This window comes from Malus domestica, chromosome 06 (genome assembly GCF_042453785.1).
Source record: "Malus domestica chromosome 06, GDT2T_hap1".
In the NCBI taxonomy this organism is placed as follows: Eukaryota; Viridiplantae; Streptophyta; class Magnoliopsida; order Rosales; family Rosaceae; genus Malus; species Malus domestica.
Genome location: NC_091666.1, coordinates 28395743 through 28412669, shown reverse-complemented (window position 1 = coordinate 28412669; position 16927 = coordinate 28395743). Strand labels below are relative to the sequence as shown.

Below are 16927 nucleotides of genomic sequence, written 5' to 3'. Positions count from 1 at the left end.
CTGCTCAACGCCTTCTTTATATAGGCATAATGTGAGCCAAGTTCAAACAATGAACAAACTTGGCTACACCAACAACCTTAGTCAACATATCAGCGGGGTTGTCTTTAGTTAGAATCTTCTGGAGAATGATTTCCCCTTCACCAACAATTTCACGAACAAAGTGATAACGCACATCTATGTGCTTGGTCCTCGCATGATGAACCTGATACTTAGCCAAATAAATGGCACTCTGACTATCACAATGTACCTCCACCTGCTTCTGATCAACCCCCAAATCTGTAATCAGCCCATGTATCCAAATGGCCTCCTTTATAGCTTCAGCAACTGCCATATATTCAGCCTCTGTAGTAGACAAGGCAACAGACGACTGCAAAATAGACCTCCAACAAACTGGCCCTTTAGCCATAATAAACACATAGCCTGTAGTAGACTTCCTTCCATCCAGATCACCTGCATAATCTGAATCAACATAACCAACTGCAAAATGACCAATACCAGAGTCATCTCTCTCAAAGCATAAACCAACATCTCGAGTACCATGGAGATATCTCAATATCCACTTAGCTGCTTGCCAGTGCTCTTTACCTGGATTATGCATATATCGACCACCATGCCAACTGCATGAGCAATATCCGGTCTAGAGCATACCATTGCATACATCAAACTACCAACCAAATTTGCATATGGTATATTTTTCATTTGCAGCTTCTCTTTATCATTTTTAGGACATTGTAGATAACTTAATTTAAAATGAGGAGCCAAAGGGGTACTAACCGGTTTGGTTGAATCATGAACTCCAAACTTCCGAATCAATTTCTCAAGATATTGTCTTTGATTCAAACTGACCAAACCCTTCTCTCTATCTCTAGTGATCTCCATGCCAAGGATCTTCTTCGCTTCACCAAGATCCTTCATCTCAAACTCATTCTTCATTTGCTTCTTCAATTTTTCAATCTCTTCAACATTCTTTGAGGCAATCAACATATCATCAACATATATCAACAAATAAATGAAAGACCCATCTTGCAACTTCTTGAAGTACACACAATGATCATATTGACTTCTAGAATAATTTTGGCCTCTCATAAATTTATCAAACCTCAAATACCATTGTCTTGGAGATTGCTTCAAGCCATAAAGTGATTTCTTCAATTTGCAAAACAAATTCTCCTTCCCTTTCACTATATACCCATCTGGTTGACACATATAAATCTCTTCATTCAAATCACCATGTAGGAAAGCCGTCTTCACATCAAGTTGCACAAGCTCAAGATCATATTGTGCAACAAGAGCTAACATAATGCGAATTGAGGAGTGCTTCACAACCGGAGAAAAGATTTCATTGTAGTCAATGCCCTCCTTTTGTGCATACCCTTTAGCAACTAATCTTGCTTTGAATCTCACATTGCTTTTCTCATCAGCATCTTCCTTCTTGGCATACACCCATTTGCAACCGATAGCTTTCTTGCCCTTAGGCAATTTAGCTAACTCCCAAGTCTTGTTCTTCAAGAGAGAATTCATCTCATCACCCATGGCATTGCACCACCTCTTCTTCTCCTCACTCTCAATGGCTTCTTCGAAATTAGATGGAATATCATCAGTGATAATAGGAAGAGCAAAAGAAACATAGTCACTATACCGAGCTCGCTTGGTAATTTGTCTCTTTCCTCTGTTTTTGGCAATAGACTCTTGAGGTGAAACTTGCTCTTCAACTTGAATAGAATCTTCAAGTTCAACTTCTTCAACATCCTCATGGTCTCCCACTTGTTCACTTGTAGTGGCTTCGACATCAGCGGAAATAGGATTTGAAGTACCAGATGTAACTTTCTCAAGCTCCACCTGTTGGACATCTTTCACATTCTTCTCAGAGACTTTGTACATACTTTCTTCATCAAATGTCACATCTCTACTAATTACCAGTTTCTTCATCTCTGGACACCACAACCTGTAACCTTTGACACCACTACTAAAACCAAGAAAGATAGCCTTTTTGGCTCTAGGATCAAGTTTATTTTCAGTTACATGAAAATAAGCAGGTGAACCAAAAATACGAATATGATCATAATCAGAAGAAGGTTTTCCAGTCCATACCTCCATTGGTGTCTTACCCTGAATAGCAGCTGAAGGTAACCGGTTGATGATGTGACATGCATAATTAACTGCTTCTGCCCAAAATGACTTGCTTAAACCCGACTGGGACAACATACATCTAACCTTCTCAAGCAAGGTTCGATTCAATCTTTCTGCAACTCCATTTTGTTGTGGAGTTCCCCGAACACTGAAATGTCTCACAATTCCTTCCTCTTTGCAAACTTTAAAGAAAGGATCGGATGTGTATTCACCACCATTATCCGATCTCAAAATCTTAATCTTTCTCCCAGTCTGGTTCTCAACCATTTTCTTCCAACCCAAGAAAATGCTTAACACCTCACTCTTGTGCTTCATAGTGTAGACCCAAGACCTTCTTGAATAATCATCAACAAAGGTCACGAACCAATGTCTACCACTCAAAGAGGGAGTCTTTGTAGGACCCCAAACATCCGAATGCACATAATCAAGAATGTCCTTCGTCTGATGTACAGCAGTACCAAACTTCACTCTAGTTTGCTTCCCCAAGACACAATGCTCGCAGAAATCAAGCTTACAAGTCGTGGCACCTTTTAGAAGACCTTTTTTCACAAGCCCTTGTAGAGCTTTCTCACCGGCATGGCCTAATCTCATATGCCACAATCTAGTAGTATCTGAATCAGATGTGCCCATATTTTCAGAGACTACAGATGCTTCACCTGTCACAGTGCTTCCTTGCAATAAATACAAATGGCCACATCTAGGAGCTTTCATCACAACAAGTGCATCATAAGTAACTTTCAATGTATGTCCATCTGAATGAAACCTGAAACCCTTGGATTCCAAAGTACCCAAAGAAATAAGATTTTTCTTCAAATTCGGTACATACCGAACACCTGTCAACTCTTTAACCATGCCATCATGCAACTTCAACCGAACTGTACCAATCCCTTTTGTTGTGCAAGGATTGTCATCTCCCATGAACACAACTCCACCATCAAACTCTTTCAAGCTTGAAAACCAATCCTTGTGAGGAGTCATATGATGAGTACAACCCGTATCCAACACCCACTTAGTAGCACAATCAAATGATGAGAAAGTGGTTAAAGCAAAATCAGAAAAATCTGTTTCAACCTCAGCAACATTAGCTTCAGAACTTTCTTTTCCTTTGGTCTTCAACTTAGGAAAATCTTTCTTCCAATGGCCCTTATTATGACAAAAGGCACATTCATCCCTTTCTAAAGGTTTTCTACTTTTAGAGTTTCCTCTAGGTCGAGACTGTGATTTTTTCCTGCTAGAAGATGACCTCCTCTCCGATGATCTACCTCTAACAAATAAAGCTTCAGAGGTATTATCATGATTTTTATCTCTATGCCTCATTTCATAATTCATCAAGGCATTTGACACATCTTCAAATTTCACAGTTTCTTTACCATGCATAATAGTGGTAACAAAATGCTCATAAGAGTCCGGCAAGGAATTCAACAATATTAAGGCCTTATCTTCATCCTTAATATCCTCATCTAAATTTAACAAGTCGGCAATCAACTTATTAAAAGCATCAAGGTGTCTAATCATTTTTGTACCTTCTTTGTATTGGAAGCGGTAGAGCTTTTTCTTCAAGTGTAGCCGGTTCTCTGCACTCTTCGTCATATACTTGTCTTCCAATTTTTGCCACAACACACTTGCTACCGTCTCCCGCATCACAAAATACTTCTGAGTTTTTGCAAGGCACAACCGAATTGAAGAGCAAGCCCACAAATTTAATTTTTCCCATTCCGGCTTCGACATAGTTTCCGGCTTCTCTCCCAAAGCGGCAAGTAGATCTTGTTGAGCCAACACATCTTTGACCTCACATTGCCACATCCCGAAGTTGTTTGTGCCATCAAACTTTTCCACTTCGAACTTTGCATTTTGCACTGTCGTTCTTGCAAACCCGGAGCTGCTTCCAAAAGGATTCTCATCTTGCCCGTCTGACATTTTTGGCAATTAGACAGTACCCAAGAGCAACTAGTGCTCTGATACCAATTGTTGTGCTAGGATAGCACCAAACCTTATGGAACCAACTCAATCTAACCCACAGGAAATTTATCAAATGAAAATGCAAGAACAATATAGAAAATAACACCAAGATTTTAACGAGGTTCCTCCACAGTCAGTGTAACTGGAGTACGTCCTCGGAGCAGTAGGAGCTCACCCAATAATCCACTATCAACCAATTGGGAGTTTACAAAGTGTTGGCAATCTCACAACCCAAAAGCCCAATACACCCAATAGCTCTCACACACCAAAGAAACAAATAGAGAAAGAAATATAATGAATAATTTCTTCTCTATACATATAGCTCAAGGCTATTACTACAACAATTACTTTGGTTGATGATTACTAATCAAATGAAGCAGCAGCTTCTTCTTCTGTTTGGACTCACTGCAACTCTCCCTTGCTCTCTACAAAAAAGGCTCTTGGTTCTCTCTTGTTTTCATCAAACCGAAAATGAGCTCTCCTTTTCTTCTCTATCTTCCGAAACAAAACAATGACTTATTATTTAAACCAAGCCATCACTTTCGGCTAATAAAAAACCACAAAAGAAGAAAAAACATCATCATGATGCCTCCTCATCATGATGTCTTTATAATTTTATAACCAAAAGTTTTTTCTTTTCCTTTTTTTAATAGCCGAAAGTAATTGTTGTTTGGCCATAATTTAACAAATATAAGTTCCTGTTACACACAAACAGAATCTTGGGCATTATTCTCATCAGTGACACATTTAGTTCCAAACTAAAATTATTACATCAAAACACGCAAGCAATCAATATAAGTTTCAGTTACACAGATAGAATATTGGGCATTATTCAATTTCAAAAAGGGCAAATAAGAAACCAAGATCGATCAATGTTTGCAACTTCCCACAACACACAAACAACAAACGGATTCTTCCTTGCAGGGTGAATGACTCAACACGTATATAGTCTAATATGTTATTATAACGAAAGTCGAGATTCACCACAAAATCAATTGGCAAAAAAGATTGCAGTCTCACAAGTGCTTCTGAGGCTTGATTCTACAAAAAGGATATTACAAGACAAAAGAAACACAGTTACTGAATAAAATCTCAATGCATGCATATATTATGTCTTTGCCAGACTTGTGAATAAGATTGAACATGCCAATTATAAGGCAAAATGATTTTTACACTCCGATGCACTACTTCCTCTTTTTCGTAGCCTTAGAATTGAATAAATCAAAATACTAACGAACAAAAACCAGAGGAGGAGCACATAAGAAAAAAATAAGAGTGAAAATCTCCAAGCTTTCTAACGTAATATAGTTCAAATGATTACATTGTGGAATTTTTTTTTTACAAAAATGCTACTCTTACCATAATTTTCATACCATATTTGTATCATCTCTCTAATTGAAATGAGACCCACATATGTTGATGGACCCTACCTCTATTAGAAAGGTGGTACAAATATAGTATGTAAAATGTGATAAGTCTAGCATTACTCAAATTTTTATGCAAGGATAAAAGTGTGCGTACCTTCTACGAGAGTGAATACCGGACAATCTTTCAAGGTGTCCCATGTAATACAGGCTGATTTCAGGAATGTGTTGTACCTTTGGATGATCCATGCCTCCTTTTACGGACTCTATAAGTTGCATTGGAACATGCCCCAGAATCAAGCGTTCCACGTTAGCAAGGAACTCAATGCCCTGCGGCAATGTCTTTAACTCCATGCATTCCCAAATGTCTAGGACCTGGAGATTTGGCATTGCCCCTTTCTCTATAGCTATACTATTCAATAAGGGGAGGTTGCCCAAATTCAAACACTTAAGCTTTATGAAGCCTCCGGAGAAACACAATTTTTCGCCAACATACGCATTAATTAGCCCAAGCCTTTCAAGATTCGGCAATGCTTGAATGTGAGGTACCTTTTCTAGTTTTCCAGCCAAATAAACCTTTTGAAGGCCTGGAGGAGGCGAACTTAGTGCATTAACTCGAAGAAACTCCTCTTCATCACTTGCCATAAAAAACAAATAGTGAAGGAGCTCTAACTTTTGAAGGGAGTCACAGAGGTCCATCTCGTCACTTGCTTTCACATTTGTAATACCGAGGCTTGTAAGTTGGGTCATATTCCTGATGCCTTTAATTATCTTTCCTTCTGATTCAACAGATTGCAAAACTTGCAATTTCTGTAATTTACTTAGATCGGATGCTGCTTTTATCCCAATGACATACATAAAGCCATAATGATAATCAGTGTAACGATACATGGTTAGATGGCGTAGGTTTACAAACTTGGAGATTGCTTTTGGAAGTGCCTTTATCTTACTGTCACGGATGTTCAAGTTTTGAAGGTTGCGAAGCCGTCCGATGGATTCTGGAAGCTCCTCAATTAAAGTTCCCTTCAAATTTAAATATCTTAAGTTGAACAAGTACACTAGTTCATCTGGAAATCTATCAATTGGGGCATCCTCCAGATCTAGAACTCTCAACAACTTGAATCCAGAAGGCAATTTCTTTAACGTGCCAAAGACAAGAAAGGAGCGAAGCTCTGACATACCAGTGCAAGAATTAATTTCCCCTTCAGTTGTTTGAATTGACAATCGACGGATTTCAGCTTTATCTACTATTTCTCGGCCAACATATGTTGCACCAAACTTTTCATTTTTTGATGTGGACAAAGCAAGCTCACGCATAAGATCATGCATCTTACATGCTTTTGGTCTTCCAGCTTCATTCCTTAATTCAACTTGTAGCATGCTACGACCAGTAAGTTCCACAAGATAGTCCTCTGCAACTTCTTCTGGTGTGACCCCATCAATTGGTTCAACAAGCCCTTCAGCTATCCACAACTTGATCAACCTTTTTCTTCTGATGAGATAATCTTCTGGGAAAAGGGCACAATATAGGAAACATGGCTTCAACGGGTTGGGCAAATTGTTGAAACTAAGCAACAAGATGCTGCTCATTGATTCTAGCATAGGATGCTTAGTCAAGTGCCAATTTAAGCTGTTGTATACTCTTCTCCATTCCGATGATGACCTCTTGGAAGACATTAGACCACCTAAAGTTACCACTGCCAGAGGTAGGCCTTCACACTTTTCCACAAGTTTCCATGCTAATGATTCAAGCTCTGGTGGACAAGATTTGTTATCATAACTTGAGAATGCTTTCTTGCTAAAGAGCTCCCATGCTTCATTGTTTTCCAAAGGTTCAATTTCAAAAGGACGACTTTCAACTTCAAAAGAATAGAATGCTATGTCTTTCTTTCGTGTTGTAAGCAGGATTCGACTTCCATGGTGTCTATTAAGAAGTGGTATCCTTATTTCTTGCCAAAGTTTAATATCCCACACATCATCCAATACAACGAGGTACCTTTTAGACTTCAAGTATGTCGACAACATATCTAACAAATTTTCATAACTCATGGAATTCAAATGTTCAGGCACCTCTTCCTTTCTTCCTTCGTGGAACTTCTTGATCATTTGTTTGAATAAGTCTTCAATCACATAAGTTTGAGAAACAGTGATCCATGCATAACAGTCAAATTGTCGCTTTACATTTTCGTTGTTGAAGGTATTGGCAACAAGAGTTGTCTTGCCTGATCCTCCCATCCCGACCACAGACACAACCATTTCATTTTCCTTTCCATTCATCAATAACCCCATTAACGTTTGCTTCTTGTCTTCAATCCCGATTAGTTCGTCTTCCATAATATAAAGAGAAGACTCGGCTTTGTTCTTCACCCATCTGGGAACACTATCCGAACTTGTTCCTTCTATTGTAGAGACACCATATCTCTCATTCCTCTCTGGAATGGCTTTGATCTTTTTTGTGATTTTCTGTAATTTTTTGGCTATTCGATGCCGATGCCAAAGATTCTTTGGAAAGTAAATGGTTCTGTGGAGCAATTTTGCAAATGGAGTCGCACTTTGCTTGTCATATATGTGATACAGGAACTCATCAATGACATTTTCAGCATCGCAGGTCAAATCTCTGACGCTTGTAACCCACGTTCTCTCTCCTTCTGTTTGTGGTTCCTTGCCTTCAGCATCTATTAAGAAAGATTTCATGCTTATGAGCTCCAGCTTAAGCTCATCAACTTCATCACGGACTGCCGCTATGGAAGATGCTTCGTTCTCAAGAATGGCCGCAATTTTCCCAATCAATAGTGATGCAGCTGACTCCATTTTGGCCTTCGATACTTGTTATCCAATCTGTCTGCAGAATAGACAAGTTTCAAAACAACAGGAAAAGAAAAAAAGAATGCAATGGATAAATTTTTGTATTTTACAAACTATGTGCTTAGTTTTCAAAACGAAACCACAAGCCAAAAGAAATCAAGATCTAAATAAGGTACTCAAGAAATTTAAATTTCTGTTCTTAACTTTCATTCAGTTTAACAAAGGGCCAAACTTCAAAAGTCCGAAAACTACTTCTCGAGTCTTTTTTGCAAGAACACAGAATTAAAGAATTTGGTTCAAGAACAAAAATCTATGATTGAAACTTTCGAACTCATTCAATCTAATTCTTCCACCAAATGTCATGGATTTTAGTCAGTGTTAAAGGATAACCAAAAGTTTCAATTCTTTGTAGGTGGCAGTTGACAAGTACCACAAAATTGTTGTTAAATGAAAGTACACACGTCGAAAAGAACGGAATGTTTTGGGTCTAGTAGATTGGACTCTACACAAATACTACACAATTTTTTGCACGACCGTTAATCAAACACTGAACGATTCGAAAATAACAAGTCTTGGGTCAACACGTTAACCACTGTTCTAAAAATCCCAGTGACGCTCGACAGTTGGCCACCGCCCCAATTAATGCCTAGGAATTTGAAAATTAAGAAATGACGCTTAGACCTACTTAGGCGGCCGCCTAGACCCGTCTACACAGAAAATAGATAACTTTTATTTTGCATTTTATTTTTTCAACATATGTAATTGTTGAGGACTGGGTACGACCTTTTTATGTAAATGGGGGTAAGGCTAGCCGACATTCACCTCTCCCAGACCCTGCGTAAAGCGGGAGCCTTGTGCACTGGGTACGACCTTTTTATGTAATTGTTGAGGAAGAAATCGAATTTGAAGTCTTGTGTTTAATGATGAGTGCTCAGAATCTGAATTACATATATAATAAGAAGAAAAAAAGTGAAACAAAAGTCAGATGTAGCTCATAAGCCCTTACTTTCTTTCAGAAAATTTCCAGAAGGATATTAGATATGGTAGTAAGAGTGCAGAATAACATACCCTGGGGCATGTGGAAGCTCACAAAAAAGTTGCAATGATATGCTTCAGTTGCTCTGAGTCGTTATTGTTGGTCTCCTCCTTTGTCAATGAAAATAAAAATATCAAATATGAGACGAAGGGATTGGAGCTCGCTCTTATCTATTCTCATTCGATCCAACGGAGAAACAAGTAAAATTAGAGAAATTCAATTTAGAATTAGAAACAATTGGAAGAACATACTCTGGGGCATATGAGAGCTCACAAAAGAGTAGCAATGATATGCTTCAATCGCATTAAGCTATAACTTACGGTATTGTTGGACTCCTGTGTCAATAAACTCGATGAAAATATCAAGTATGAGACGGAGAAAAAGATGAAGATTATAATTTATGAAAATTGGAAAACAATTGAAGGCATGAGACAAAGACCAATACCATTGTTTGATTAAAAAATTGGACAATAATGGAAGGCATGAGACAAAGACCATTACTTTTTGTTTGATTAAAAAAGAAAGACCGATTATAATTTATGAAAATTGGACAATAATTGAAGGCACGAGACAAAGACCAATACTATTTGTTTGACTAGAAAAAAGAAAGACCAATACTTTTGGCATTTTGTATACCGTGAAACTGAAACAGCGTAGGTTGTATTTTGCTCGCCAACAATAATTAACGAGGTGAGGTCCTAGTAACTTATTACTTAGTACTACAGTTTAGTATATTTTTTTTTACTTATTAGTGAGTCGTCTTTGGTCTGATTCTCGTTAAAGGTGAATTTGAACTACATTATCACTAATCTATTGTGAAACTTAGTTCATCCCTCCCTTTAATATAACTGTAAATAATAACGTTTGTTTAAAAAAAAAAAAAAAAAAAAAAAACCCTCTGTAAAACCAACTACTTTTTCAAACATCCATAAAACCAACTGCCTTTAAGTCTCTAATTTAACACTAGTCATGGGTGAGCTACTAGCTTGATAGGGTAAAATCAAAATGCATTTAATTCAGCAGAAGCAATAATAAAGCATGAAAGCAATGTTTTCTCTTTATTCTATTATGTTAACCCAATCATCAAATAACTCTATTTCTCTTTTCAATAGTCATTTTTCAGTCCACGAATTCGAAACTCAATTTGATCATTTTATCTGATTTTAACTGAAAGGGTTTCGCTCCCTTATTTGGGGACTTTGAGCAGAACATAAATCTAGGTGCCCTGAGCGTAGACTCAACTACTTTTAGTTCCATGTTTCTATAAATCTCCTACTTTCCAATTTAAGATTCCAACAAATGATTATAGTTGTATCAATCTACCAAAGTGCAATTCTTGTTTCTTGCCAGATTCTAGACTCCAAGTAGCTCAACATCGCTGCCAATTCTTTATAAGAAAAACTAATGAAAATGGTTTTGAAAACTTTGAGTTTTAACAATAAAGTGAATACTACCAGGATTGATTTTTTAGTGTAAAAATATGGTTTTTCGTTAAAATGAACAATACCGTGAGTTTTTCATTAAAACTCCTATCTTTTAAATAAGTCTTCAATCACATTGGTGGTCTGGGAACACTAATCCATGCATAACAATCAATCGGTCCGGGAACACCAATCCATGCATAACAGTCAATCGGTGATGGTATTGGTAACAATAGTTGTTAATATAAACAGTAAATTGTAGCAATGGTCCTTCAACTTTAATCAAATTGGAGCAATGGTCCATGAACTAAAAATCTATTATCATTGGTCTCTCAACTTATCAAAATGTGTGGCTATAGTCATTTTCATCAATTTCGTCAAAATTTTGTCAAAATAAGTTGCGTTGGAATAACCATTCATATAATTAGGGTCCCTCAACTCATCAAGGTGTGTAATTATGGTCATTTTCGTCAACTACGTCAAATTTTTTGTCAAAACGAGTTATGTTGGAAGGACCATTGCTACAATTGGGTTAAAGTTAAGAGATCATTTCTCCAGTTGAATTAAAGTTGAGGGACCAATGGTAATGAATTTTTAGTTGAGGGACCATAACTACACGTTTTGATGAGTTGAGGGACCAATGGTAATGAATTTTTAGTTGAGGGACCATTGCTCCAATTGAGTTAAAGTTAAGAGACCATAGCTACAATTTACTCTAATATAAACTAGCAGATGAACAATTTCATTTATTTATTTATTTTTGTTTATTTATTAAAAAAATGTAATTAGTTTTTAAAATTTTAAAAAAATATATTTATAAAAGATGAGCCAATAATGGGACAGTTTTTCTAACGTGGACATATTGTTTTAATTTTTTAAATATATTACATAATTATTAGTTTGTCCATATATTGTAAATATTGTGTATTTTTTTTTAAGAAACAATATTTTCTACATTAAAGGGAAGAAGTGGGTTGAGCCTTACAATGGGCTAGCAATAATGTGGTTGAAATTCGCCTTTAGCGAGAATTTAATCTAAGACCTCTCACTAACAAGTGAATAGTAATACCACTAGACCGTAGTACTAAATGACTGTAAATATTGTGTATTAGAAGAAAGGTTAGAATAGGAAAAATAAAAATATGATTGTCATTTTTAGAAAAATAATTGTTGACAGAGCCTCAATGTTATTATAGCATTAACATAAGCATTTTTATTTTGTTCTTAAAATGGGAAGGAAGGAGGGAGGGAGAGAGAATGTGGGTGAGAGTAGGAGTAAGAGGTTTTTGTATTTTAATATTAAATACATTATTGTCCATCATTTTTTTTTTGTGATAGAAGACTAAATAATTGTTTCACTCTCTTTTGATTGATAAAAAAGATTCTATTAATAAGTAGTTTAGATTATATTGAGTATCTATTTTCAATTAAAAACAAAGTAAAAAGACAAGCAATCTCAATCTAACATGGCAAACTGACACAAGTATAATTAGATATCTGGTCTGGGTTGCGCTAGGCTAAAGGTTTCAAATATGAGATGGGCCGACCCATCTTGTTTATTGAATGAGTTAACACGAGCACGACACGAGGCACAATTGAGCCGTACTTAATTAGCTTGACATGTTGTAATGAGAACGTAGGAACCAAAAAATTAGGGACATGATAGAACCAGAACAAATTAAAAAGAGAACCGCCACATAAACACTCTTGGAGATTATAAAAGGATGGTAGTGAGAATGTAGAGTAACATACTTTTGGAGATATGAACTAAACTTTTAATAACATTCACCCAATGCCCTCGAGATTCTGTGTTCAATTTTGGGTCGTTTATGTGTTATATTTGTTATTTTAATAGGTGATCTGATAATGACCCGACTTATTAACGTGTTGATCCGAACCCGTTGTTTTCGTGTTATTTTATGTCGAGAAGAGATGGGAAACATGCTCAAATTCATTTGTTTGAATATTTGACCTAGCTCTTTGTTGTTTGAAAAAAAAAATCCCCTGCTTCAATTGGTATTTTTTCACGAAAAGCATAGATTGTTTTGACCTCAATTGATATTTGACTTCAATTGGTATTTTTTCACGAAAAGCATAGATTGTTCTGATTCTAGCAACAACTAGTAATAAGCCCGCGCGATGCCGCGGGACTTGAATGCACCAGCATTAACTACATGAATAAGACACATTTAACCTGAAAAACATTCAACATAATCATGAATGAACAAAAATGATAGATCTAGGAAATTATAAAAAGCATTGTAACCGTAGATCCAAAAAATTATAAATATCCATCCAATCAAGAGACTAAGACCTAGTTTGGGAGTGAGGTGCTTAAAAAAAAGCACCTATGAAAAAAAGCTGTTAGGGTTTTAGGTGTTTGGTAAACTGAAAAAAGGGGCTTATTTTGGAAGCTGCTGTGATAATAAGCTGAAATCAAATGAAAAAGCTGAAGCTGCTATTTGTAGCTTTGGAAAACTGGTTTTTTTTCAAAGCACACGGGGCTACAATGCTCCTTTAATGAAAAGACCCCCTGTCAGACTGCTTTTTTTTCCAAAAGCACTTTTACAAAAAAGTTTACCAAACGCTCTGCTGATTTATTTCACATCCGCTTATTCTCACAGCAGCTTTTTTTCAAAGCACAGCAATACCAAACTAGCCCTAATAGTTGTGGGAAGGTGGGTATGCAACCAAGAATCTTAAGATATACTTGACTTGCAATTCCATTATAATTTCACACAAAAAAAAGGATCAAAATTTGATTGAAACATCAAACAAAACAATCTCATATGTTACAAATTGGACCAACTAAATAAAGAATATATCGATAAGATTTTCAACCTAACTATAAAAAAAAGAGCTTTATAACAGCGCCATCAACATTATTTGAACTCAACTAAAAAGAAACTAATTGCATGTTATAAATTCCATAGGTAATTGAATGGCAGCGCAGCCCCTACAGAATGTTTTTTAATCGATTTAGTAGTTAACGCTGGACAATTGCACAATACAAATCTTAGAAACTATTCCAAGTTAGAGCAAAAATTACCTCTAATCTTTGTTTCTCTTGTACTTTGGTATTGCAGGGTTGACTTGTAAAGGGTGAATGAAGTCCTGAAAACACAGAATAAAAAGCCTCAGTTTTAGTTAACTTAAAAAAAGCAAACCATAAACAAAGTGAGATATCTGGTAACCAAAAGATGAATCTTGGAAAGCAGACAAACAAACTTCAATCAAAATTACTTTAATACATTTGGATATCAAGGAAAATTAAATTTATTCAATTTCGATATAAAAAAATTAATTAATGCAGGAACAACATTTGTGCCTCAATGACATGAGAAGTACTCAAAACAAACATTGTTTTCTTTAAGTCTTTAGTCTATCTCTGCAAATCACAATAACTCATATCCATTGCGAATCAAATTAACTAATTAACTTACTAACCCATCCTGTAAATTTCACATCTATGCTCTAAACATATTTTGTAACTAATGTTCCAAAAAAGTGGCAAAAGGGAAGGAAAAAAACTTTTGTATGGTACACTGCAGTGTTATTTTTGTAACCAAAGTCAAGCGCTGAAACGCCAACCTCATTGTAATACAATGATTGTATTCTTGGAAATCTGTTGCAGATTTTATGGCTCCAAAAGAAAATATATCCTGCAACATTAATATCATTTAGACTAAAGTATTTTTTCCAAGTGAATACATATGCAAAGTATCAAAAAGAGAGAAAGGAGAAAAAATTATCAAAATAATAATTACAAACCTGTCCTATAATATAAACAAAAGGTAATTACAGAAAAATAGCTGGAAAACACAAAATAAGTAGAATAGAGAACAGACAATTAGCATAATCTAAAATTACTTAAACAATTAATCCACATTGAAAAGCATAATTTACAAATCCAAACCAAATTACATCATCCAATAGATTTTTTTATACATTTGTTATTGTGCCTTTAAATTGATTTCAGCAAAACTTGTTTCTTTTTCCACAGTTTGTGAAGCTCAAAATTTTCAAAAACCTACAATCATTACACAACGTTGTCACATCATAAGTGTAGAAGAAATCACCGCTACCAAAATTTATAAAGACCAAAACAGTTAGCACCCAAAAATAACATTGATTAGCAAAGACCAATTTGCCAACAAAAGTTGAATAGGAGATACCCAGAAAATTTCCTTAGTTTTTACGATTCTTAAAAATATGACCTAACTTTAACCAAGACTCAAATTTTATTCAAGAATCGTGTTAAGCTAAGCAGCAAATTATAAATTCACTAATCTTGTTCTTAATTATAGTAATTTAGAAATCAACAGATACAAAAAAAAAGTCACAAAGCTTAATAAAAACTCATGAAAAAAAGAAGTTTTAAACAGAACAACTGCACATGGCCCTATAATTTGGCTAATTTACAAATGCTCAACTTGCTCAGCAGATGTTAAACTTTTCAGTAGTATATAATTTGAAACTAATAAAACCATCTCTAACTTTTCAGAAATATTTAAACTGAAATGAATTGATAATTTTTTCTATACACTGATAAATCAAGGTTTGCTACAGAAAATGAATCTATAATTTAAACTTCAAAATGCATTATAACATCAATTAAGAGAGCAAGCTGACGATAACAATTTGATTAGCTTTGGAAATCTCTTTGCTTTATCACTTCAAGATACTAAATTTTTCAAGCCGTCTTCTCTCTCTCTCTCTAGAACGCCTTTTTTTCTAGCAACTGGCCTAGAAAAGACTAAAACCCAAATGCATGGGGTAGAATTCCACCCAAAATATTGGGAAAACTAAATAAACAAATAAAATTAAAAGATAAGTGCATGAAAAATCAAATCTTTCACTCCTATAAAATGAAAGCAATTTTTTTTGTCGTTGATGAGTCTAAAATCCCATCTTCATAATACTCAAAGGTAAAAGAAATATAGCAAAAAGAAAAGATGTAACTACAATCCCTGATGGTGCGCAACTAAAGAAAGAAAGACAACGCTCATAAAGAGAGAAAGACAGAGAGAGAGAAGAGAAAGATGATATGTCTCCATATGGTATTCTGGAGCCAAAAGAAAAGCTGCAGACGAAAATAAGCTGGAAGGAATCAATTTAATATAAACATTCAACAATAGAAATCAAGAAATCAATTTAAGATTACTTACCCAGGTAGGTAAGCTGCTGTGAAGGTAAAAGAGGCCCAAGAAGCTCATATGAATGAACGGATTTTGCTTGCTGCACACAGACCTGTAAACTCGAGTAAACCCAACGTCAATCAGACCATAGGCCGAAAATCTCAACAAACAAAAAACTGAGCATAAATTCAAAAACTAGAAGTCAGAGAGAAATTTGTGACCCTAATTTGTGAAACTGCAGAGATCTGAGATGTAGAGAGAGGGGAACATATCCCAAATGATCCCATATTTTGGAACTGCTTTAAACCAACCTACCATCAAATTATAGCCACTTGAGAAATCTTCAAATCAGAACAGAACAGGCAGCAAGGGGAAGAATTTGCAAATCCCTGAAATCCCTCCATCTCTCGCTCTGTCTCCGTCTCTATCTATCTCTATCTCAGAGGCGGCATAACCTCCTGTTTGTCCTACAATCCCCTCAACATTAATCCCAATTTTTGGCAGACCTCCCTCTCCCTTAGTCTCCCTGACATTCCACATCCTCATTCCCTTCTCCGTCTGTAACTAATCCAGCCCCATTCCACAAACCCAGCTCAAGCCTTAACCCTACTCCGGCCCCCTCACTTTCTCGAAACCAACTCTCAAACCCTAGAACGCAGCACTCTCACTCTCTTGCAACCCTCTGAATGACACGGATGCAACAACCCTTGCCCTCCCTCCCGCTGTCGCCTAACCCCAAATCAAGCATCACCACTCAATCCCCTCTCTCTCTCTCCCTTGAATCATACACCCCCTATGACTCTGTCTACCTGCAAGCCGCATGCCTTCCTCTCACCAAATCCATCTCTCTCTCCCTCCCTCCCTCCCTCTATGAGTGACACAGTTTGAGTTACTTTTACTGTGTATGACCATTTTTCTTCAAATCACATAATAAACATTTTTCATCATCGTCACAATCATTTTGGGAACCAAATCTTAAGAAATATAAGAATCACCCTATTTATTTCACTTCTTCATAAGGGATAATCTTATATAAAAGAACTCGAAACGTATTCAAGGTAGAGCAAGCTAACG

The 16927-nt window shown here is 36.1% G+C and overlaps 1 protein-coding gene and 1 long non-coding RNA gene across 2 annotated transcripts; both read right to left on the bottom strand.

The window, feature by feature from the left end:
• Positions 1-5576: 5576 nt before the first annotated feature.
• Positions 5577-9681, bottom strand: LOC139187738 (disease resistance protein RPM1-like). Its single transcript, XM_070823279.1, has 3 exons — positions 9546-9681; positions 9327-9404; positions 5577-8295 (listed from the first exon to the last, which is right to left on the bottom strand). Exon 3 carries the CDS (start codon positions 8262-8264, stop codon positions 5577-5579), a length of 2688 nt encoding a protein of 895 aa, XP_070679380.1. The 5' UTR covers positions 8265-8295; positions 9327-9404; positions 9546-9681.
• A 3131-nt stretch (positions 9682-12812) lies between these two features.
• On the bottom strand, positions 12813-16111 carry LOC114827645 (uncharacterized). The gene is made up of 3 exons (XR_011582131.1): positions 15884-16111; positions 13765-13829; positions 12813-12909 (listed from the first exon to the last, which is right to left on the bottom strand). It is a non-coding gene; the product is annotated as an uncharacterized lncRNA (long non-coding RNA).
• Positions 16112-16927: the final 816 nt, after the last annotated feature.